The following is a 25,111-nucleotide window of genomic DNA, read 5'->3' as shown; positions in this document are numbered from 1 at the left end:
CTCTCATTCTCTCTCTCTCTCTCTCTGGCTCTCTCTCTCATTCTCTCTATGTCTCTCTCTGTCTCTCTCACTTGCTCTCTCTCTCATTCTGTCTCTCTCTCTCTCTTGCTCTCTCACTTGCTCTTTTTCTCTCAATCGCTCTCTCTCGTTCTCTCTCTTTTTCTTCTCTCTGTCTCTTTCTCACTCTATCACTTGCTCTCTCTCTCTCTCTCTCTCTCTCTCTCTCTCTCTCTCTCTCTCTCTCTCTCACTGTTGCTCTCTCTCATTATCTCTTTCTCTTGCTCTCTCTCTCATTCTCTCTGTCTCTCTCTCTCTCTCTCTTGCTCTCTCACTTGCTCTCTCTCTCTCTCTCTCTCTCTCTCTCTCTCTCTCTCTCTCTCTCTCTCTCTCTCTCTCTCTCGCTCTCTCTCTATCCTGTAATACACCGCCAGCATATAATTGTTTATTATTTTCACAGCATGTTTCTGTTTTACTGGTCACATAAACTTCCACACAGTCATAGTGTCTTTATCTGGATTCTCACAATATGCCAAAACTCCTAAATCATTAATGCCTACTATGCAGTTTGGGGAGAGAAGTGTGTTTACATTTGCAGAGCCGCAGAACTTTATAAAACCACAATTCTATCGTAGTCATCATAACATCGTAAATAAAAAATGAAATAATAATAATAATAAAAATGTGGAGGCATGTGAACCAAACAACAACCAACTAGAAGATACTTGTTTTGAATAGTAATGTCTGTAAACAAAATTGTGGGCCCTGTTGTTGTTGTTGTTGTTTACTGGCAGTAAAACTGTATAGGGGAGCTTTCTAGTGTCCCAGAGACCCACTGCTCCTTTAAGGACGTGTTTATTCAGTTGTGAAAATATACCAGATAGATGTTTCCCCACTTCTCAGGGTTTTACACGTCCCTCCCAAAACTACACAGTGCACTAAATAAACCTACAAAAAAAGTATTAGAATTTCTCTAGAAGAAAAACAGCTACATGTCATGAAAATACTTACTTTTCTCAGCTGCTCACCGGCAGTTTCTCCTACAACTGCCCATTGTAACTTAGACAAGCAGACCACTGTGTGCCGCTCGGTTTGGGCACAGTAGCCAGCATCTGGGAATGTGGGTCGCGGCAGGGTACTGTGCCATGGCCCACTCAGCGCCACCGGGCTGGAAAGTGAATAGGCAGTGTTGACAACGGCTGTATATCTTCCGCGTGTGTTGATTACTGTAATTCGCAAAACGGCTGACTCAAAAGTGGACGGCGTCATCACCGGAGCGCTGACGTGTAAACAGGTATACGGGCCGGCCGACGTTAGAGGACTGTAGACTACAAAGATACATTGAGATGTAAACAAGAGAGAGAGAGAAACTGCATGCAGGACTTCTCTGGTAATTATGAAAACAAAACCAACCATTTTTCATTTTATTGTCAACTGGAGTTTTCTGTCCTCTATTTTTTCTCTCTCTCTCTGTCTCTCTCTCTCTCTCTCTCTCTCTCTCTCTCTCTCTCTCTCTCTCTCTCTCTCTCTCACACACACACTCTCTCTCACTCTCTCTCACACTCACTCACACACGCACACTCTCACACTCACCCTCTTTCTCTCACACACTCACTCAAAGACACTTTCTCTCTCTCTCTCACACACACTCTCTCTCTCTCATACACACTCACACACACACACACACACACCCACACACTTTATTTCTCTCACACACACACACACACACACACACACACACACACACACACACACACACACACACACACACACACACACACACACACTCTCTCTCTCTCTCTCTCACTCACTCACACACACATTTATCTCCTCTCTCTCTCTCTCTCTCGCACACACACACACACACACACACACACACATGTATCTCTCCCCCTCTCTCTCACAATCACACACACACACACGCACGTGCACACACATCCCCCCCTCTCTCTCACACACACATTACATCTCTCTCTCCCCCTCTCTGTCTCACGCACTCTCCCCCCCCCCCCTCTCTCTCCCTCTGGCAGCACTTACCATACTGTAGTCATAAGTGGAAAATGGCCTTCATACGCCATCCTGGGTCAGTGGCTGGGGGCGGGGGTGGAGGAGGCGGTTTCTGGGGGAGGCTCTTCAGATGTCTGTCATGTTTCTGCAGCACCGCAGGCCACTGGCTGGCGCTGAGCGCAGGCTTTGCGGTGGGCTGTTTGTCTGTGTGTAGCTGGCATGGCCTCCGCGTTCCCCCGCATCTGGTCCCCATTAGCGGAGCCGAGGGTATAAAGCAGGGAGCCGCCAGGGCCGAGGACCACTGGAGCGCTAGCCTGGACCATGGGCCTTACTATCTGGGTGTGTGTACTCTGCATGCAGGCGTGCCTGCTCTCGCACGCCGCTCTCGAATGCTCGGGGACCTCGGAGACACAGGGGGAGGACTGCGTCAGGAGACAAACCACAGGCGGACAGGTAAGGGATGAACTTAATTCGACTCTACTGCAAACGGTTATCATGGTTCGTAAAGTAATGGTTGTGTGTGTGTGAGGTACACACAGGTAGCAATTAGATAAGTCCCCCCACCATCACGTTTCTGCCCTGCTTTAAAAGTAAAGCTGACACTGCAGGGTTTGGGAATGTGGTGAAAAAGAAGTGGTTATTTTCTTTGAGGGGGCATATTGTGACATGTTGTGCCTCTCAAGTCGCTACACTGTTGCTGGTCTCTTCTCAGAGTTGACGGGGGACAGAATTTGATTTCCAAAAAAATATCTCCCTCACCTAAGCAGCCACAATACAGTAAACAGTGGCTGCGGAAAAGTACAACTGAAAGCAAAAGTGGAACTTCTCTCGTGAATGAATCAGTACATTGTAAAGATGTTGCTGGCATTGAACTGTGATGACGTGTTGATGACAGACAGTAACTGTCCTGTTGGCATTAGTTTCAGAGGCTATAGTTTATTTATTGATAAAATCATGCAAGCTTACAAGAGCCCACTCAGATCCCATCGTCAGATTTACCAGTATTGATTAATGCTTCTTCAGAAGTCCCAACTATGGAATCAATAACTGGCATTAGGCTGCTCTGACTCCTACTTTAGTTTGTATATATTGTATATTTTGTATAGTGTTTGGCCTTTATTCATTTGACTTTTTACTGTATGAAGCACAATCTCAGGGGGCTCATACAGAACCAAGCATTTCACTGTAATGTACATTATATGTGACAAATAAAACAAAACTTGAAACTCCTACCAAGGGGGCAGATGTGAATCATGTGATGATGATACTGTGGTCCAGTGTATTTCAGAACTGTTCCTCAACCTGGATACCTGGATCCACTGAGCCTCCTAAGTTTAAACTCATTATGGCTACTTTCAGCCCAGAGGAAAGTTACTGACTCACTGGAATGTTAGTGAACTCTGACAGGGGCCTGGTGCGACTGTGGTCAGAAGTGTATTGCAGCGTTGTGGAGAGATGTATATATACAGCACCGTCTAGTAGCATCTCATCCTTCATCTGGAGACAGAGGGCCTCCTTATGAAAGGTTCTCGCACCCCAGTGTTGTTATCACGGTACAAGCCAAACTTTATGATTTACTTACTGATTTATCAATCCATCATCTTAAATCGTCGCAAATCTGAGGTTTACGTGAAAAATGTTCTCTGACTTTCTGTGACACGTCAAAAACGAGTTGTAGATTTATATTACCCAAAGTATGAAAGCTATGGGTGTAATTTTCATCTGTTTTTGTCACATTCCATCATTACCCAAAGCTTTGGGTGTAATTTTCATCTGTTTTTGTCACATTCTTGGAAATGATTATACAAAGGAATGTAGGATAGAATCGAGTAACATTTTGATTAAAACAGTTTAGCTGCCACCCCCCCCCCCCCCCCCCCCCTCATCTGCATTCACACAGTCCAAACCGAGGAAGGAATAACTCAGATGGAATGTTAGGAGGCCTGCGTGATGATATTGTGGTTGAGTGTATTTCAGGATGGTGGGGGGGGTTTGTTAAGTTAAATGGTCTACATGTTAAAATAATAGTTCTACATTCCGACAGCCATCACTGGTATAGAGTGTTTGGTCAGTAACATGGGTCTCTCAGTCCCTCCTGCTCTGCAGTAAACACAAAATAAATCTTCTGGAATCCAGTTCCCACTTTATCCAATCAGGAGAGAGAACTCCACACTGTAAAGAAATTTAACACTAGTTTTAAGCAAATGTGTCCTTGAAACAAGTAAAATAATCTACCAGTGCAGTAAGCTAATTTGGCTTGGCAAGATTTAAAAGCAAGTAAGTAAAAAGAAGTAAAAAATATTTAGGGTTTATCCTGATTGGATAAAGTGGGAACAGGATACCATAAAATGTTCTGTGCAGAGCAGAGGGACTGAGAGTATTATGTTACTGACCAGACACTATCAGTGATGGCTGTTGGAATGGGCTATTTAACACATAAAAAAAGAAGAAAAATACCTCTTACAGCACCTTTAAATATACTGTTGAGAGACCCGGAGACATAGCGTTTACAAAGCATCTCATTGTAATGGTCTTTGCTGCCGTAAGGTCACCGCTCCAGAAATACACCCCAAACTAAAATGTTTGGTCTCTCTCTTCATGTGGCTACCAGGCTGTTATACTATATACATGTGGTCGTCTGTGTGTGTGTGGACAGTTTGCACATTCTGTCCAAAGTAATCATCCTGGTGTGGACAAGGAAACAGCTGCAGCTGAGGTGAGAGGAGGCTTGTCTAGTCGCAGAGGAAAGGGGGTTTGAGAGTCTGGAGGAATCGCCTTTCCATCTGAGGCCACGGTCACACTGCAAGCCTTAGTGCTCAATTCTGATTTATTGTTCGGATCAGATTTTTTTTGGTTTGGCTGTTCACATATATATATATATATATATATATATATATATATATATATATATATATATATATATATATATATATATATATATTTTTTTTTTATGTGGCCAAGATCAGATTCTAGTGTGAACATAAATGACTAAATGTAACTGGTCACACTCCTGAACTGACCCACATGCGCAAATTAACAATAAAGAAGATGGACGTAAAACAAATTGTGACGAATGTCAATCTAGAGAGATGTAAAAGTTGCATGAAAGTCACATGACTGTTCAGACTGAGGTCACATTGCAAAAATAAATCAGACCTGTATGTGATTTAGGACCACATATGAAAGTGGCCCAAATCAGAAATGAAAAGAACAGATTCCATGTGATTTGTGTTGTTCACACTGTCGTGAAAAAATCTGATCTGAGTCACATACTGTATGAGCAAAGAAATCAGATTTGGGCCACTTTCGTCTGCAGTGTGAACGTGTTTGCGGGACTTTGCTTTTTCTCCCTCTTGTGGTTATTTGTAACTTAATTGCAGCACGTTACAATTACAAACTACAGATGTGGCGAGTCGCTAACTATGAGATCCGGGGCAGCTTAATTTTCTACATTTGGTTTTAATTCAATGCTAAGTTGTATTTGGCTGTGCTCTCTCTCAACAAGGTCACTGGCTTCATAACAAAACTGAACACATTAAGTGGGTAATTTATGGGACTCGTCGACACGGAACGCTTGCAGCAGCACGGAATGAACTGGGACTGTGGCACGTTTTTGATGAGGGCTGTATTTTGCATAATAGTCTTGTGAAGAGAACTAATATAGCTCAGTATAATGGAGGAGACAGTGTTGTAGTCGAGTCACTAAATCTCAAGTCCGAGTCGAATCTCGAGTGTTCAAGTCCAAGTCCGAGTCACCAAAGAAGAGCCGCATCAAGTCCGAGTCCAAGTCATCAAGGTTGAGTCCACTCCACTCTGGCAGTCAAAGAGCTGACATACAAATAAAAAAACTAAAGGTCTACATTAAACATAAATGACACAGCGGTCACTATTTCAAAGGGAGTGTATTTACTTTGTGACACAATAGCCCAAACAAATGCACTAGCCATCAATATCTTATGCCAAATGATTAGGGCCTATTACTGAAAGAATCTCACGCCACAAGAACAGTTTCTTCCCCTCTGCAGTGAGCTTCACCAACAAGACCCCCACTGACACCCCCCCCCCCCCCCCCCCCCACTGACACCCCCCCACTGTGTTACATGAACACCCCCCTACTGGACTATATACATGTATATATCAAAACATACTTGTTCATACTTCACTGTTCATACTTTTTGCACAGCCCTGGCCTATTTAAATAAAATGTTTGACTTATAATGATATTATTCTATTGTGCTTCTATTTAATTTAGTTTATATCCCATTTTATTTTATTCCTTTATTCCACCTTTTTATTTTACAGTTATACAGCCCTGGCCTATTTTTATTTCATAATTATTATATTCTATTGTGATAGTGCTTCTATCTTATTTTATTCCACCTTTTTATTTTATCTGTCTGTTATTGTCCGTTAATTCATTCAGCGCCAGAGGGCGCTGTGTGGTTGAAAGGCCAACTCTTTAAAGTATAGTATATACATGGCGTGTTTGCAGGGCTATAACTATATTATATAGCTATGGATACAATACTATTGCCCATTTGACATAGAGTATCTATCGTTCAATATGTGAAAAAGAGGGTGGCTGATTGGCGCAGTGGGCAAGGCGCTCGCCTCTAACGCAGGAGACGCTGGGTTCGAGCCCAGCTCTCTGCGTTGCTACTGGCATACTAACACAATTGGCAAAGTGTTAGAGGGTGGGAAAGCCGGTGGGTGGAGATTTGACGTTGTGGACAGCGACTCCTACAGGTCGGTTTTGGTGACGCCGGTGCGACGGAAGCAGGAAGTGACAGGGGCAGCGTGAGCCTCCCACGCATCACTCCTCGCCACAGAGTTCGAGCTGCTGCGGCGAAAAGATGTGACAGGCTGCCTCCTCGTGTACCGGAGGGGACACGTGATGCAAGGCTTCTGTCCTCACTACAACTGACCTGTGGGAGGCATAGTCTAGCAACGTTCAAGACAGGGAAGGGAAGAATTGGATAAATATATGTGAAAAAGAAAAATAAATTCATCTATACATTCCTGTTTTATACCGTGGTGAATATAAGTATGGTTTTAGGGTAATTCATGGGAGGCTGGTAATAGCCCCCAATGTGTATTATACTAAATGCATTGGCGTTCCGTCCCTACACACGCTACAATAAAAAAATAAAATGCATGTGATTGGTATTATGTTCCATCATGAATGCATGAAAGGGTGTGGGGGGGGGGGGGGTAGTTTTTTTATGCTTTGATCGTCACCAACGGTATACGTTATGGACTAGCGTTACACACACTCGGATCACAATGAAGGCATGCTTTGATCAACGCAAGATTTATATCCTATAGCCCTTACCTTGACTAGGATCTTCCCCAAAAAGAATATTCCAATTATCTGATCGCAAGTCCCAGTATTGGTGTCGATCGTGTCGCCAACATAATCCGCCATACATCATCGATCTGGAGCATTTGACGCTCCTCAAGCCGATCGAGACAACTGCTCCCCTTGCCTGACATAGAAAAGTCCGCCCGGACCAATATAATCAACGCACAGCCCAAAACACAGTTTGAAAGGATGTGCAATACCGGCCGCATCCTACCAGGCGGCGGTATTGGACTTTTGCGATCTCAGACTCATTCCCCATGTATGTTAACACCAGGCTCCCTGGATGGATAATGAATGGAAATATTGAATAAAAGAAAACGGCCAAAACCCGACTATACTCGGGTCTGGCGCTGAACGTTCGGCGAGTTAACCCGACTATCATCGGGTCTGGTGCGGAAAGTGTTAATGTTGCACCGAAAACGACCAAAGGAAATTCCTTGTATGTGAAAACTACTTGGCAATAAAGACCTTTCTGATTCTGATTCTGATTCTGGAGGAGAGTGACCTGTCCTGGTGTGTTTCTGACCACTCGGCAGAGCAAATACATGCTTGAGAGGATTGCTCATTCTCACAACATGCTACATGATGCTATATGGACAGATTCATCAGGGTTAACGGAATATACCAATCATTTGGCATTATACTGAGCCTCTTACTTTTGCTTTGTGCATATAGTCCTTCTATATACCTACTTATACACCTGCATTTAATCCATATAACTCTGTATGATGTACAATAATGCAGTATATACCATCTATATTCTTATTGTATATATATATATATATATATATATATATATATATATATATATATATCCACATCTACATGCCTGCATATAATCCCTTTTACATGTATGTAGATACTATATCTATATCTCTTACTAGTTATGCTGCTGGCCAGTATGACTTAGTTACTACCATAGTGTCTTTTGTACCTGTATCACTGTAATACTACAACTCTGTACATACATCTGATAGCACTATTACTAGGGATGGGTACATTTCACATTTGAACCGATACGGTACCGGTGAATCGATACCGGTACCCAACGGTACCTTTTTTCGGTACTTTAGTCTCAAGAAATAAAATGTACCTACTTCAGTCGTGAAAAAAAAAATCCAAACTTCAAATAACTACAATTTCGACCGTTTTCGGCTTGCCATTGCTCCGACTGCTTTGTTGTTGAATCAAGTCAAATCCTAGGTAAGCATATATTGTGCGTGTGAACGTTGACATGAAAGGAAAAAAGGTGAAAAAAAAAATCTGTATCTCACTTGAATCGATACTCGGTAGTACCGACGTGTTTCGGTTCGGTACCTCAAAAGTACCGAATTCGGTACCCATCCCTAACTATTACTCAATAGTACTAATTTATAGGGCTGTACCGAATGTAATTTTTTAACATTCAAAGCTTCTATTGAAGTATTCGAACGAAGCTTCGAATGCCTGTCGTCATATTTTATGACGTAATCCAAATATATATATATATATATATTCTTTTTATTTATAAATATCCTCAAACAAAATCCTCAATTTGAATAAAGTGATTAATTTGATTAAATGAGTCTTTAAATTTTTTTATTAAATCAACTTTCTTTAATGAATATAACTCATCAGTTTCGTCAACATAAATAATCCAATAAGGGCACGGTTGGTACGAAAGGTACGAAAGTTATGGTGATTGGTGACGTCTTGATGGAGCGCCGAGTGCCAAGCGGATGCAGATAGGCTACATCATTTATGATAAATGTTTTATTAAAGGGGAACTATCTTATAAATGGCCTTTTTGAGTGTTTAGCATTGTTTCCTAGCTATGTGAACTTATATTAATATGATCTATGTCTCAAAATTCTCATATTGGCGCATTCTTCCAATTCTCCTCTCACAATATTCACCCTCACTGAACTGAGTCGTTTGAAAATGTGCCTATATGTGATGTCATATAGTCACTGCTGCATGTTAATGTTCAGGCGAACACGACGATGCACAGTGGTTTAGGAGCCCAGGCTCAAAACAGCTCGAAATCTTGAGGTAGAAAAATGCTGTTTTTGAGGACTTGATTAGAAATACAAAACAATGAATAAAAAAAATATATATATTACAGAGGTGTTCCATAGACTCACAGGAATTGTGTAAAAGTGCCCAAATAGTGAAAGAAATAGTAAAATAGTTCCCCTTTAAAACATTTATGATGAGTCATATACTATAATAGTATAATACTATAATATTAGTGTAGCCTAATTTTTATCTGCAACTGTGAAGAAAAACCCCATTGGTTTAAACAGAATGAATAGACAATAGACAAATTAATATATATATTAAATAAAAATAATTAAAAAAAAAAAGTGTTAAAAATTTTGATTGTTGATAATGTTGATTTAGAATTTGAATGTCAACATTATGAACGAAGCTTCGAACTATTTGGTACAGCCCTACTAATTTATATATTTTATACCCTGTTTAATCACTTTCTATTGCACTTTACTGTTACATTTGCACAATTTGGATACCACACTTCTTTTCTGTATAATGACAATACATTTGAATATAATCTAAATAAAATGTTGCCGAATTGTCCCGGATGAGCTTCTTACCCATCCCTTAACGGCTGGAGTTGTGTTCATATAAATATGAATTATCTGCACTGATTTAGATACAGAACAACACGGATCTCCCATGCCGTGTAAAAACGTGCATTAGTCCTTCGTAGTATTTCGGTGTGAGAATGTAGACCTTTTCAACAACATAAACGGGCCCACGTCTATTTCCTGTCGCAGTGTTCGCTAACACAACAGCAGACAGGAAGTACACTCAGGGGGGGCCCACGTCTATTTCCTGTCACAGTGTTCGCTAACACAACAGCAGACAGGAAGTACACTCAGGGGGGGCCCACGTCTATTTCCTGTCACAGTGTTCGCTAACACAACAGCAGACAGGAAGTACACTCAGGGGGGGCCCACGTCTATTTCCTGTCACGGTGTTCGCTAACACAACAGCAGACAGGAAGTACACTCAGGGCCCATGTCTATTTCCTGTCACAGTGTTAGCTAACACAACAGCAGACAGGAAGTACACTCAGGCCCACGTCTATTTCCTGTCACAGTGTTCGCTAACACAACAGCAGACAGGAAGTACACTCAGGCCCACGTCTATTTCCTGTCACAGTGTTAGCTAATACAACAGCAGACAGGAAGTACACTCAGGGCCCAAGCCGTTCCCCTGGCAACGGAATTCTTCTGAAAAGGTCTATACTTCATTTAGATTCACGGACCCGTGTGGGTATCATAAATTGTGCCGTAGGCAGCAGACTTGTCTCGGGAGTGCTGAGAAAAGTGGAAAGACATGGGATGACCTTTGACCCTCTCCTCTCCTCCTTCCTCTCTCAGCACGAGGATGCAGAGCTGCAGAGGTTGATGCCTGCGTCCAACGCCCTCAGGAGGGAAGCGCTGGTATGTAGGACCACTTACTCCACGAGAGAGAGAGCCCGGGCCTTTTCGCTGAGGAGGAGGAACTACTAGAGTGCAGGGCAGACGGGGTGGGACCACAGGGCAGACGGGGTGGGACCACAGGGCAGACGGGGTGGGACCACAGGTCAGACGGGGTGGGACCACAGGGCAGACGGGGTGGTACCACACGATCCATTATGGATGTGGGGATACTGTAGGGGCGCCTGTGGGTCGCCTCAGACGACCTCTGAAGTGGCTCGGAGAGAGAGACACAGCTGAAGACACCTGGAGAACACGCTGACACCAGTGCAGCGTGAAGAATTGCATTTTATTTAAATATTGAATATATAATATTTCCATCAACAGTCAGGACCATAGATATATAAACACTAGATGGCTCAAGGCGGAGTCTCCCGCGTAGTTCACCGGTGGCCATCTTGCTTGAGTGGACTACTGATGATCTGCACAAACAAAAATACTCTTAACTCCCTGAAATCTTGACGGATTTACAAACGGTTTGGTTTATTACAAATGTTATTGACGTGGCTATGATTCTTGCTTGGAGGAATATTTTTTTTATAATTCTTTAAAATTTGCATATGAAAGTCCAAAGTATGCAGTATGATAACTACATCTCTGACGTTTTTAACAAACCAAACAGTTGAAAATTGAGCAAGCTATGGTTATTTCAATAGTACATGCACCATAGACATGCATGTTATGAGTGGGCGTGCTCCACCCACGCAAGATGGCCGCCATGGGGCATCGTCTGTCTCTGTTGGCCAGCAGCGCTGGTGAGTCATCTAGTGATATATAGATCTATGGTCAGGACAGCCGAAGTACTTTTACATTTTGTCATTTAGCTGAAGCTTTTATCCAAAGCGACTTACAAGTTATGTACGACAAGTCAGCAGGAAGGGTACAACTCTTTCAGCTGTAATCTACCGTGCCTATATTATTTACTACCTACTGTCCTAATTATGTCTATAATACTATGCACTCAAGACTGTAGCACTCAAGTTTGACATTGTTTGAAGAACAATCTTACTAACTGACCCTTAGCTGCCAGAGTTGTACCTTTCCTGCTGACCTGTTGTACAGAACTTGTAAGTCGCTTTGGATAAAAGCATTCAGCTAAATGACTATTATGACTAAATTACTAAATGTAAATGTGGTGCATCAAAGTTACTGGATGGCTTTAGAAACCTGTGACGCTACTGTTGATGGTTTAGGACTGTCCTTTGTCTGTCCACTATGAAGTCAACGCGGGTTTGTCATGTTCAAACAGGCCGCACAGCATGTAGTAAACCCACTTCAACTCATGTTTAAACCCACCTTTTATGATTTGAATACTTTTACGACTGACTTTAGGATAGATTATAGTATTTCGGACTAGACTCATGCAAGTTACATGGAACTATTGTCTTTCTGAGGAAACAAAACGAAATACTATTCTGAAAAAATATATTCATCTTTCAAATGTATGTAGAGTCATCATTTAAAAAACAAAATATAATAATAATAATAATAATAATAATAATAATAATAATAATAATAATAATAATAATAATAATAATAATAATAATAATAATAATAATAATAATAATAATAATAATAATAATAATAATAATAATAATAATAATAATAATAATAATAGTAGTAATAATAATAATAATAGTAGTAATAATAATAATAATAATAATAATAATAATAATAATAATAATAATAATAATAATAATAATAATAATAATAATAATAATAATAATAATAATAATAATAATAATAATAATAATAATAATAATAATAATAATACATTCACAGAGCTTTTAGAAAGGTGTGAATAAAAGTCTTGCTTTTCCCCAAAAACTATTCTTGATATGTTTGCGGGTCCAAAATGAATGTTGTTGTTTATATTGTGTGCATGTATCCCCTCCCTACTTCCCATTTCCCCCAATGGAATACACCTGATTGGATAAATTACATGCTGGTGCTCTAGTGCGACATCTAGTGGCTGAATGTTATCTATAGCACCTTTAACACACCTTTTATTTTACCCCTGCATCACTTCAATATGGCTGAACTTTCACCTTTTATTGTGTCACCTCACAACCACAAAAAAACATGCAACAAACTAAATCCAGCAAAAGTAAGCATGCATTGAGCTATCTCCTTAAAATGCACAAGTCAGACCATCATCATAAAACCATAAAACATGGAATTGTTTTATAATCATAATTCTAATACTATAAAACATGACCATTCTTAATTATGTTTGTGACTAATGTGTTTGTCTTTGCTTTCAACAGAGCAGAAGACTAGAAAGTATTGCTCCAATAACGGTAAGGAACTTTTCATAATTGCCATAACTTTGGGGAAAAGTCGGGCATTGATTGACTGAGGGGCCGCAGAGCACCGTGATAAATTCACTGAGAGGCCGTAATTGGCAATTTGAAAGTTATTCTTCCTCAAAGTGACAGAACCCTCATTAGGAACGACAGGAGAGGATCAATAACAGTTCCTCATTTGTGTCTGGGTCAATGAGAGGCAGGAAACAGCCGGGGCACACCGGCAATAACAGCTCTGCTCTCTGCCTCTCTTGTCACTGCATGTTGTACCGTAGTGCAAAACAGAACAGTGCGAAACATCACTCAATGGAAAAGAACAGAATAGACTAGAACAGAACAGGCCAGAACAGGGCAGAGAAGGTGTGTGTGTGTGATTCTATGTCATATTACTTACTATTAAATTGGTATTGAAGACGTGACTCGTTGCTAATTCACTTGACCTCAGAAGGGCTTTGGACTTAAAGTGGTGTTCTGCATTGAGACTCGAGACTCGACCCGAGACTACGTTAACGATTTGGGACTTGACCCGAGGCACAACAACTCAGGACATCTGTCGGTTTTGGGGTTGTTGTCTCACGTGAAGCTTGTCGATGCGGTGTCTCCGCAGAATCCACTGAGGCGTAAGAGATACCTGGAAAGGAGGGGACCCACCCAGCACTCCAACATGCCCGGAGCCATCTCCGTCAGGGGTTTCCCCAACACGCTCATCCAGGTAAGACACAGACGGAGGGAGGGGAGGACACAAAGAAAGACAATTCGGTTGTTAAGTCTGACGTATGTTCATGTCCGGGGCCAAACGCTCCGCTTCAGACAGTGGGAGATATAGGAGCACATACCCCAAACAGTTTATTATGACAGTGGCTCGGGAGGTAGAGCAGTCGTCTGGTAATCCGAGGTCCCCAGTTCAATTCCCGCTCTTCCCGGGCAGCGTGTCGAAGTGTCCTTGAGCAAGACACTTAACCCCTAATTGCTCCTGATGAGCAGGTTGGCACCTTGCATGGTTGCCTCCACCATCGGTGTGTGAGTGAATGGGTGAATGTGAGGAACAAATTGTAACTACCACACTACAGAAGGTTAACCCTTTCACTACCACACTACATTAGCTTAACCTTTCACTACCACACTACAGAAGGTTAACCTTTCACTACCACACTACAAAGGGTTAACCCTTTCACTACCACACTACAGTAGGTTAACCTTTCACTACCACACTACAAAGGGTTAACCCTTTCACTACCACACTACAGAAGGTTAACCTTTCACTACCACACTACAGAAGGTTAACCTTTCACTACCACACTACAGAAGGTTAACCGTCTGTAGTGTGGTAGTGAAAGGTTAACGGTCTGTAGTGTGGTAGTGAAAGGTTAACCTTCTGTAGTGTGGTAGTGAAAGGTTAACCTTCTGTAGTGTGGTAGTGAAAGGGTTCAAAGCTACCACAATCGTTCTATGGGCCAACAAATTCAGTGCCCCAAAAAGTCCAAGATTTTACATCCGAGTGACATTCCAAATTTGAGAGTTCTCTCTCTCTGATTTCTAGCTTTAGGAGAGAGTGGTGCGTGTTCACAAATACTCACTGCAGTGCACTATCCTGGGGCACAGGAGTAGCATATGGGAATTCCAAAAACTGGGTGGCCTGTCTCTTTAAGACAGACTGACTAAAGGGAAGTTGGCTCTGAGACAAACGGGAGAAGAGGAAGATGAGGAGGAAGAGCTGGCAGAGGAACCAGACAGCTAGATCAACATCAATTATGTCAGCGATAATGATTAAATAACTGGGAACGTAAATGGATTAAAAAATGACAAGAACAGTGTCTCAATGCGATGATGCCAACTGGCAGAGAAACCTGTTACAGCCACGGTATGCTAATAGATGTTGTCCATGTACCCACGCTCTCCACGCTGGAAGAGACCATACTGTTACAGCCACAGTATGCTAATAGATGTTGTGCATGTACCCACACTCTCCACGCTGGAAGAGACCATACTGTTACAGCCACAGTATGCTAATAGATGTTGTCCATGTACCCACACTCTCCACGCTGGAAGAGACCATACTGTTACAGCCACAGTATGCTAATAGATGTTGTCCATGTACCCACGCTCTCCACGCTGGAAGAGACCATACTGTTACAGCCACAGTATGCTAATAGATGTTGTGCATGTACCCACACTCTCCACGCTGGAAGAGACCATACTGTTACAGCCACAGTATGCTAATAGATGTTGTCCATGTACCCACGCTCTCCACGCTGGAAGAGACCATACTGTTACAGCCACAGTATGCTAATAGATGTTGTCCATGTACCCACACTCTCCACGCTGGAAGAGACCATACTGTTACAGCCACAGTATGCTAATAGATGTTGTCCATGTACCCACACTCTCCACGCTGGAAGAGACCATACTGTTACAGCCACAGTATGCTAATAGATGTTGTCCATGTACCCACACTCTCCACGCTGGAAGAGACCATACTGTTACAGCCACAGTATGCTAATAGATGTTGTGCATGTACCCACACTCTCCACGCTGGAAGAGACCATACTGTTACAGCCACAGTATGCTAATAGATGTTGTCCATGTACCCACACTCTCCACGCTGGAAGAGACCATACTGTTACAGCCACAGTATGCTAATAGATGTTGTCCATGTACCCACGCTCTCCACGCTGGAAGAGACCATACTGTTACAGCCACAGTATGCTAATAGATGTTGTCCATGTACCCACGCTCTCCACGCTGGAAGAGACCATACTGTTACAGCCACAGTATGCTAATAGATGTTGTGCATGTACCCACACTCTCCACGCTGGAAGAGACGATATCCACTATGTGTTGATATATGAGAAATGTAATCATATTATTATCTTATTACTGGATCTTGCGGAACAGCAATATGATGCTTTCCCAGTGTTTCACCTTCTCTACCGCTACACAGAAATTAGGCATTTTCTTTTTGAAAACGGTTACCAACGGTTACAAGTTTCAAGTTTTGTTTTATTTGTCATGTATACATGTACATTATAGTGAAATGCTTGGTTCTGTATGAGCCCCCTGATAGGTAAAAGGTAAAAGAATAAAGTCCAAACACTATACAAAATATTTCATTTCAACCTTTATTTAAAATCGTAAGCATCTGAGGTTTCCCTCATTTACAGAAACGACGATTGTACAGTACATAATAAAAACAATATTCACAGAAATGTAAACACCAGAGTAAAACAAATTAAAACGTTTAAAAATAATTTTAAAATATCAACTAAAACAGTTACAGGTAGTCACACAATGGTCTGAAATCATACATTTAAACATTCCAAGGGAAGGGAGAACCTCCAATTTTAGCGTGAGTTGAAGGACATTCCATGAGTTAGAGGCATCAAAGGAAAAGGCTGACTTCCCTAGCTCAGAACAAATCTGAGGAACCCTAAGAACCATCCAGTCATTCGATCGAGTTGAATAGGTTCCAATATTCCAATTTAACAGCGAGGAGATATAAACAGGTTGTTTACCAATAAGGGCTTTAAAAATAAATAAATACCAGTGTTTGTTGCGCCTTTCTGCAAGAGAAGGCCAACCCACCCTATCATACAGGACACAATGGTGAGTATCATATCTGTCACCAGTTATAAATCTGAGAGCTGAGTGATATGCAGAATCCAGAGGTTTAAGAGTTGATGCCGCAGCATGCCTATAAATTACATCACCATAGTCCAAAACTGATAAGAAGACTGATTCCACAATTCTTTTTCTACTAAATAGAGGAAAATTGGATCTGTTTCTGTACAGGAAACCAATTTTCTGTCGCAGTTTAGTGGCAAGATTTTCCACATGGAACTTAAATGTTAATTTCTCATCAAGCCACAGGCCAAGATATTTATACTCAGTGACTCTCTCTATACAAGAGCCACTGACAGTAGATATCCTCACATCATCAAGGTTAATATTCCTTGCTCTTGAAAATAACATAAACTTTGTCTTACTAGCATTAAGAACCAATTTAAGACTAGTAAGGGCATCCTGTAGAGCATAAAAGGAAAGTTGCAATTTCTCAAAGGCCAGCTGTACAGAGTCTGCAATACAGTACACAATTGTGTCATCAGCATACAGATGGGCATGACATCCATACAAAGAAGAAACAATATCATTAATATAAATTGTAAAAAGGACAGGACCCAAAACTGAACCTTGTGGCACACCTTTAGTCATGGCCAAGAATTCAGATTGTGCTTGACCTAACTTCACACACTGCCGCCTAGAAGATAGATAATCCTGAAACCAGACACAGGCATTATCATCCAACCCAATGTTAGATAGTTTCTTTAGAAGTAAGTAGTGATCAACTGTGTCAAATGCTTTTGATAAGTCAACAAAGAGGGCAGCACAATGTTTCTTCTTATCTAATGCTGAAATAATGTCATTTGTAACCAAAGTGATGGCTGATGTTGTACTATGTTTGGCTCTAAAACCAGATTGTTGAGAGCTAAGTATGGAGTTAGTTGAAAGGTAATATTTGAGTTGTTTACTTACTAGTGTTTCCAGGACTTTAGCTAAGCAAGGTAGCCTGGAGATAGGACGATAATTATCTAAGTTATCCCTATCACCTCCCTTATGTAAAGGAATCACCCGTGCAGATTTCCAAACTAGAGGAAATCTACCTGATGAGATAGAGAGATTCAAAATATAAGTAATCTGTTCAGCGATAACTGGTGCAGCCAACTTAATAAAAAAAGACTCTAAGTTATCCTCACCTGTAGAACACTTTGCATCAATTGATTGTAAAGCATCAAATACAGCTGACTGTGTAAAAGGTTGAAAGGAGAAATGGGAAGTGACGCCCACAGGGTACAAACAATCAGAATCAACAGGACAAGGTCCATTATAGTTCCTATTAAATAAATTACCAGCCTCCGCAAAATGCCTATTGAAGGCAACACAAATTTCACTCTGCTCAGAGATCACACAGTTTTCAACTTTAATATGAGAGGGTAAAGAATTAGATGATTTTATTTTGTTCACCTTCACTGCACTCCAAAATTTTGCTTCAACAACAACAATACAGGCAGCCATGTTGGAAGAAACGCAGAACTACAAAAACATGCCTTGCAAGGCCTCTATTGTTATGAAAGTGTTCTGCTTGGTGTGTGTTGTGTATATATGCATATATTATATTTATATGTTGTACTGTATGATATTTGTATACATAATGTATATGTCTCCGTCTCTCCGTACTATCCTGTACTATGTAGGCGGAGAGGGCCAGGAGACATCTGGGTCCATCTGCCAATAAGAGAAAGACTAAGCGTAAATCCCGCGTCGGCTCCTTCTCCCTGCTCAGCAACAACAACCCGTCTGCCCCTATACAGGTAGGTATCCATGGTAACAACGGAGCAAATGGCTGGGCCACGGCAAGGGGATGCATCAAGATGGCAGAGTTAGAAGGGCATCGTGGGTTTGGGTTTATTATTCGTTTTCCAGGGGTCCGTTTGTGAAGATGTAGACTGAGAAACCCAGGAACTCTTCTTCTATATATCCCCTTAATTTCCTAATGGCTTGCACTAAAATGCTGACCAACAGGCCAGTACAGTAGGTGGACTAAATGCTGACCAACAGGCCAGTACAGTAGGCTGTTTAAATGTAGACTAAATGCTGACCAGTGCAGTAGGTTGACTAAATGCTGACCAGTACAGTAGGTGGACTAAATGCTGACCAGTGCAGTAGGTTTACTAAATGCTGACCAGTACAGTAGGTTGACTAAATGCTGACCAGTGCAGTAGGTTGACTAAATGCTGACCAGTACAGTAGGTTGACTAAATGCTGACCAGTACAGTAGGTTGACTAAATGCTGACCAGTGCAGTAGGTGGACTAAATGCTGACCAGTACAGTAGGTTGACTAAATGCTGACCAGTGCAGTAGGTTGACTAAATGCTGACCAGTACAGTGGGTTGACTAAATGCTGACCAGTGCAGTAGGTTTACTAAATGCTGACCAGTACAGTAGGTGGACTAAATGCTGACCAGTACAGTAGGTTGACTAAATGCTGACCAGTACAGTAGGTTGACTAAATGCTGACCAGTACAGTAGGTTGACTAAATGCTGACCAGTGCAGTAGGTTGACTAAATGCTGACCAGTACAGTAGGTTGACTAAATGCTGACCAGTACAGTAGGTTGACTAAATGCTGACCAGTGCAGTAGGTTGACTAAATGCTGACCAGTGCAGTAGGTTTATGTGCCACACAACCCTACCCTTTACATCATGATTCGTATTCAAATGTCATTAAACGGAAGCGCCTCCCCCACATTGCTTTTAGACAACCTGCCATCAAGTCCCTCAATGACTGAGTATGAGAACAGTGAAAAGGCCCCACAAAGATTACCCCACATTTATTTACTTGGCTGAGCTAATGCTGTAATGATCGTACCTCCAGGTGACCAGAGCACGGAGGCAGGTGGATGGTGAACCAAGCAGGGGGAAGTCGGGTCGATCTGGGGCCTACTCTATCCTGGTGAGATGCATCTCTGCTGTTCAATTTTGACTTCTTGTCATTACAGGAGATTGTCTCCGTCTTTAACTCATGTGTGGGTGTATGGGGAGTGTGTTTTAGCTGATCTCAGCTGTACCTTACTAAGAGCCATTCACATTGACATTCAACATCAATTTACTATTTACTTAGTAATAGTTCAATAAGAATTTATAACCTTGTTATAATGCTCTATAAATAAACTATGTATTAATAGATCAGAAATGCTTTATAGGGTTTGGTTATGGTAAGGTGTTACTTTATGGTTGGATAGGTATATACTGTAAGTAAATTATGGACCCATTTCTTGTGGGTCCTCACATGACACTGATAGCAACATGGACCTGGGGCTGAGGTCATTTCTCAGTTGAAAAACCTTAAAGGAACACTCCACCAATTGTCTTTATTTATTTATTATGCCCACAATCTTACATAATATCCCCAAATTACTGTCTGGTATTTAATTTGGTTTGAGTTGAGTTGGAATTTAGTTATAGCGTCAAAGTGTGTGACATCATTATGGCAAATATTCTACATGAAATACTGCACAGTGAAATTATGGAAATAAAAATATATCAAGGCCTTGGCCCTTAGTGAATGATTCATGGACAGTTCCTGGAAAGGAATATGCAAAGATATGTGTGTGTGTGTGTGTGTGTGTGTGTGTGTGTGTGTGTGTGTGTGTGTGTGTGTGTGTGTGTGTGTGTGTGTGTGTGTGTGTGTGTGTGTGTGTGTGTGTGTGTGTGTGTGTGTGTGTGTGTGTGTGTGTGTGTGTGTGTGTGTGTGTGTGTGTGTGTGTGTGTGTGTGTGTGTGTGTGTGTGTGTGTAAATGGTGCATTTATATATAGCAGCTTTTATCCAAAGCGCGAATATTCTATATTGAAATTAATAATCGATTTGTTAAATAAAAATAAAATAAATAATTATATTATGGCGCTTTTCCACTGCATAGTACCTACTCGACTCTACTCTACTCTACTCTACTCGCTTTAGGTACCTGGTACCATGTTGCTTTTCCACTGCAGGTACTAAAATAAAGTACTCAGTTTGTCTCCGTGTGGGGAGGCGGGGCTGCTGGTGATCAGCATGAGAGCTCACCGAGTGAATCCACAGTCAGTTGATCCTCAATAGGAAACCAACCTAGATTTACCCTGAAGGACTGGTTCTGGCCGAACTGTTCGTTATACAAGTATCACAGAGACATTTCAAATGTACTCACAGTTGTACGAGGGTTTCGGACAGAGATACGGGATGGTTTGAAAGCTCGGCGTTGCTAATAAACATTTTAAATATTTTTTTATAAACTGCTCAAAACGGCATTATTTCCGGCGTTGGGTGCATGATGCGCATGCGCTGTGATCACACCAGGCAGCCAACGCCGGAAATAATGCAGTGTTGAGCAGTTTATAAAAAATATTTAAAATGTTTATTAGCAACGCCGAGCTTTCAAACCATCCCGTATCTCTGTCCGAAACCCTCGTGCAACTGTGAGTACCTTTGAAATGTCTCTGTGATACTTGTATAACGAACGGTTCGGCCAGAACCAGTCCTTCATGGTAAATCTAGGTTGGTTTCCTATTAAGGAGCAAGTGACTGGATTCACTCGGTGCATCACAGTCACGAAAGGGGCTATGAGCTTGGCAAGCCAGAGTAAAACACAGTTTTCAATCAATCAATAACAACATTAACGAGACTCTCGTTGTGTCTATTCTGCTAACGCTAACGTTACCCCTCATTGTGTCTATTCTACAACGCGTTAACGTCAGCTAGGCTGTCTATATATGCTAACGTTAACGTTAGCATTAGGCTAACAACAACGCTGTAACGTTACCAGTCGCGTCTATTTGCTAACGTTAGCATTAGGTAATAACCGGTTTAAAATGGATGGTGATTACCTCACGTTGTGTCTATTCTACTAGCATTAACGTTACTCATACAAACAATCAATAGCGAGTTATATTGAACCCGCTATGTACGATAGCCATGCTAAAACGCTAGCACATTAGAACATTCCTTCCACCGTTGTGGAGCTTAAGCCTTAACAAGTCAGCGATCTTTTTGCGAGACTAAACTCTCCGCTCTGTGGCAAATTGTGTTGATGTCGGTTTTGTTTAATCAATAAATGAGGCAGAATACACAGTGACTGTATCGTTTGTTTATTGAACTTGTGCCTGCTGCAACCATAATGAAATCCTATGCAAGACATTAAAGATGGCGGCGCCGGCTTTCTGTTTTCGTTCAGACCAGTTCAGACTCTCCAACTAGTGACGCGTCTCTCTTCTGACCAATCAGTGGTCTGCAGTGTTTCACGTGACTTTTATAGTACCAGTTCTACCCGCTTGGCTCGCGCTTGGAACCAGACTCGAGCAGGGACTAAAAAAGTACCGAAAAAGTACCTGGTACCAGCCTGGTACCAGGTACTTTGGTAATGGAAAACCGAAAATACCGAGTAGAGTAGAGTAGAGTAGAGTAGGTACCATGCAGTGGAAAAGCGCCATTAGATTGTGAAAAAAAACAGCCCCCGGTGGGCGGTTGTTAGTGGTTAACATACCGTTGTATTCGTTCGGTACACAGCCATACTGAACCTTAGGTCCAGTACTGAAACGGTTCGGTACGTGTACCTTTACACCCCTAATATATACATTTTGGGATGTGTGTGATTATGGGCAGAATAAATGTGTTCTTGGTGGCGTGTTCCTTCCAGGTCCTTAAGCATTATATACCTCTGCACTGCCAAACGCAGTACGTGTTGAACATTTGAAGGAACCTCTCCTTAACGCTAACGCTGATGCTCCCCAGGGAGACCCCCAGGCCGAGGGCCAGAGCGACAGGCCCAAGAGGAGCATACAGAGGAGGAAGAAGGCTGCGAGGAAGATTGTTTGCTCATAATGACATTCCTGTTTCCACCTCGGCAAAGGCTCCCGGCGACGCACCACCAGATCCCGGTCACATTCGGCACTAAAGCCGAATATCCTAAACACATTTTGTAAGATTGAGATGAATGGTACATCTTTTCTTTCCTCTTGTACATTTGGCTGAGGTTACAGTTTTTGGCGCTTAATTAATTCAAGGAATATTTCCACGCGTATCCACCATTACTGTTTCAGCCGTATGCTAGCAAATTTTTATACGCCAGTATAAAAACATATGGATACTTTTTTATATATATATATATATTTTCAAGTTGCTAATATATTCCTGCATGTGATGAAAACACACCTTTTTCTTCTTTTCTTTTTTTTCTTTTTAAAAGACCCGTTTCTTGGGGTCAAACATTTTGTTGTAATGTATTTAAACAGAGAACCCTTTCTCTCTTGCGTGAGTTATTGAGTTAAGATTAGGGGTATATTTTTACAGAAATATCTCTCAAAAAAGTCGTTTGTTTTGTATGAGACTTGAATAAAGTTTTAGTTAACTGGACAAGTGGTGGAAAATGTCGGACTCCGCCTTTAATTCATTCCCACAGTTCGCACACCTTCCTATTCTCAGAGTAGGACATTAACGTTGAATTTGGAAGGAATAATGGAGCACACTTGCTACTTTATGTAGAAGGAATTGGATAAGCGTAGCGGCGCCTCACCCTTTCCCCCCTCTTGTGCAGAGAAAAACGTTTCTGTAAACTGCCAGCTGTTAATTCAGAAACCTAAGGATTAGGGTCTGGAAATGGGCATTGAGCCCCCAATTACAGATGGCATATGTAACAGGTTGTGAATGCCCAAAGCCCGCCTGGCGGAGAGGACTGCTGACTGCGGTATAAAACCAACAACTCTTCAGACAGGGCGGCCCGCTAATCTATTTACATTAATGTAGAGGCCCGGTAGCTGAAATAAATTTCATTAAAATCATAGAAATGTAGTCCAGACCATCTGTTTCAGGAGTCAAACGTTCTCTTTTTAAATATCCCCTCTATTGGGCACAGTACTAGCTCACGGTCGATGTCTGGACCAGAAGGGATTGTTTGAGTGCTTCTCCAGGACGCTGACGTCAACTCTGTAGCCCCAAGTCAGGTCTTGGCGAGCGGAGACGAAAACAGGAGGACTGACTGAGGCACTTTTTAAAGTGTAAGTGGGGCCTTTCTAGTGATTTCTCAATCAATAGATCCATACAATTTTAAATTAAAGGTGCACACTATGTAGTTTTGTGAGTCGGAGATGTCAGTGATTTCTAAGGCATATTTTCACAACTGAATAAACAAACTGTCCTCAGAGGAACATTTGATCCCTGGATTCACTGTTTGAAGCTACAGTAGAAAGCTGAAAAGTTACCATTTCACTGCTATCGTTTACAAAGGCAGGGCTCACAATTCTGTTAACAAGCATAATTTCTAGGCTTACATTTGGTTCACAGTGCCTAAACATAAAATGATTTATGATGACATAAGATACACTAATTGTAATTATGGTATTTTATTTACCTGCTAACAAGTCCCCCCTCCTGCATAGAGCAGCTTTAAAGATGGCAGTAGAATGTTGATGATGAACAGCAGCTTTAAAGATGGCAGTAGAATGTTGATGATGAACAGCAGCTTTAAAGATGGCAGTAGAATGTTGATGATGAACAGCAGCTTTAAAGATGGCAGTAGAATGTTGATGATGAACAGCAGCTTTAAAGATGGCAGTAGAATGGTGATGATGAACAGCAGCTTTAAAGACGGCAGTAGAATGTTGATGATGAACAGCAGCTTTAAAGATAGCAGTAGAATGTTGATGATGAACAGCAGCTTTAAAGATAGCAGTAGAATGTTGATGATGAACAGCAGCTTTAAAGATGGCAGTAGAATGTTGATGATGAACAGCAGCTTTAAAGATGGCAGTAGAATGTTGATGATGAACAGCAGCTTTAAAGATGGCAGTAGAATGTTGATGATGAACAGCAGCTTTAAATATAGCAGTAAAATGTTGATGACGAACAGCAGCTTTAAAGACGGCAGTAGAATGTTGAAGATGAACAGCAGCTTTAAAGACGGCAGTAGAATGTTGATGATGAACAGCAGCTTTAAAGACGGCAGTAGAATGTTGATGATGAACAGCAGCTTTAAAGATGGCAGTAGAATGTTGATGATGAACAGCAGCTTTAAAGATGGCAGTAGAATGTTGATGATGAACAGCAGCTTTAAAGATGGCAGTAGAATGTTGATGATGAACAGCAGCTGTAAAGATAGCAGTAGAATGTTGAAGACGAACAGCAGCTTTAAAGATGGCAGTAGAATGTTGATGATGAACAGCAGCTTTAAAGATAGCAGTAGAATGTTGATGATGAACAGCAGCTGTAAAGACGGCAGTAGAATGTTGAAGACGAACAGCAGCTTTAAAGATAGCAGTAGAATGTTGATGATGAACAGCAGCTTTAAAGATAGCAGTAGAATGTTGAAGACGAACAGCAGCTTTAAAGATAGCAGTAGAATGTTGATGATGAACAGCAGCTTTAAAGA

General features: G+C 41.5%; 1 protein-coding gene across 1 annotated transcript; it reads left to right on the top strand.

The window, feature by feature from the left end:
* Positions 1-2,177: 2,177 nt before the first annotated feature.
* On the top strand, positions 2,178-23,701 carry LOC311238171 (uncharacterized protein). Its single transcript, XM_084326186.1, has 7 exons — positions 2,178-2,457; positions 10,753-10,815; positions 13,119-13,151; positions 13,765-13,869; positions 18,407-18,523; positions 19,588-19,665; positions 22,480-23,701. Exons 1-7 carry the CDS (start codon positions 2,326-2,328, stop codon positions 22,567-22,569), a joined length of 618 nt encoding a protein of 205 aa, XP_084182312.1. The 5' UTR covers positions 2,178-2,325; the 3' UTR covers positions 22,570-23,701.
* Positions 23,702-25,111: the final 1,410 nt, after the last annotated feature.

This window comes from Notolepis coatsorum, assembly GCF_963971535.1.
Source record: "Notolepis coatsorum genome assembly, chromosome: 12".
NCBI classification, from domain to species: Eukaryota; Metazoa; Chordata; class Actinopteri; order Aulopiformes; family Paralepididae; genus Notolepis; species Notolepis coatsorum.
Note: the sequence above shows the minus strand (reverse complement) of the source record. Positions and strands in the feature narration are given on the sequence as shown.

What these genes read in the sequence shown, in the direction of transcription:
- LOC311238171 (XM_084326186.1), top strand. Translation starts at nt 2,326, where the DNA reads ATGGGCCTTACTATCTGGGTGTGTGTACTCTGCATGCAGGCGTGCCTG. An exon ending in ACCCGTCTGCCCCTATACAG is followed by an intron (nt 18,524 to 19,587) that starts GTAGGTATCCAT and finishes TCGTACCTCCAG; the next exon opens with GTGACCAGAGCACGGAGGCA. An exon ending in CTGGGGCCTACTCTATCCTG is followed by an intron (nt 19,666 to 22,479) that starts GTGAGATGCATC and finishes GATGCTCCCCAG; the next exon opens with GGAGACCCCCAGGCCGAGGG.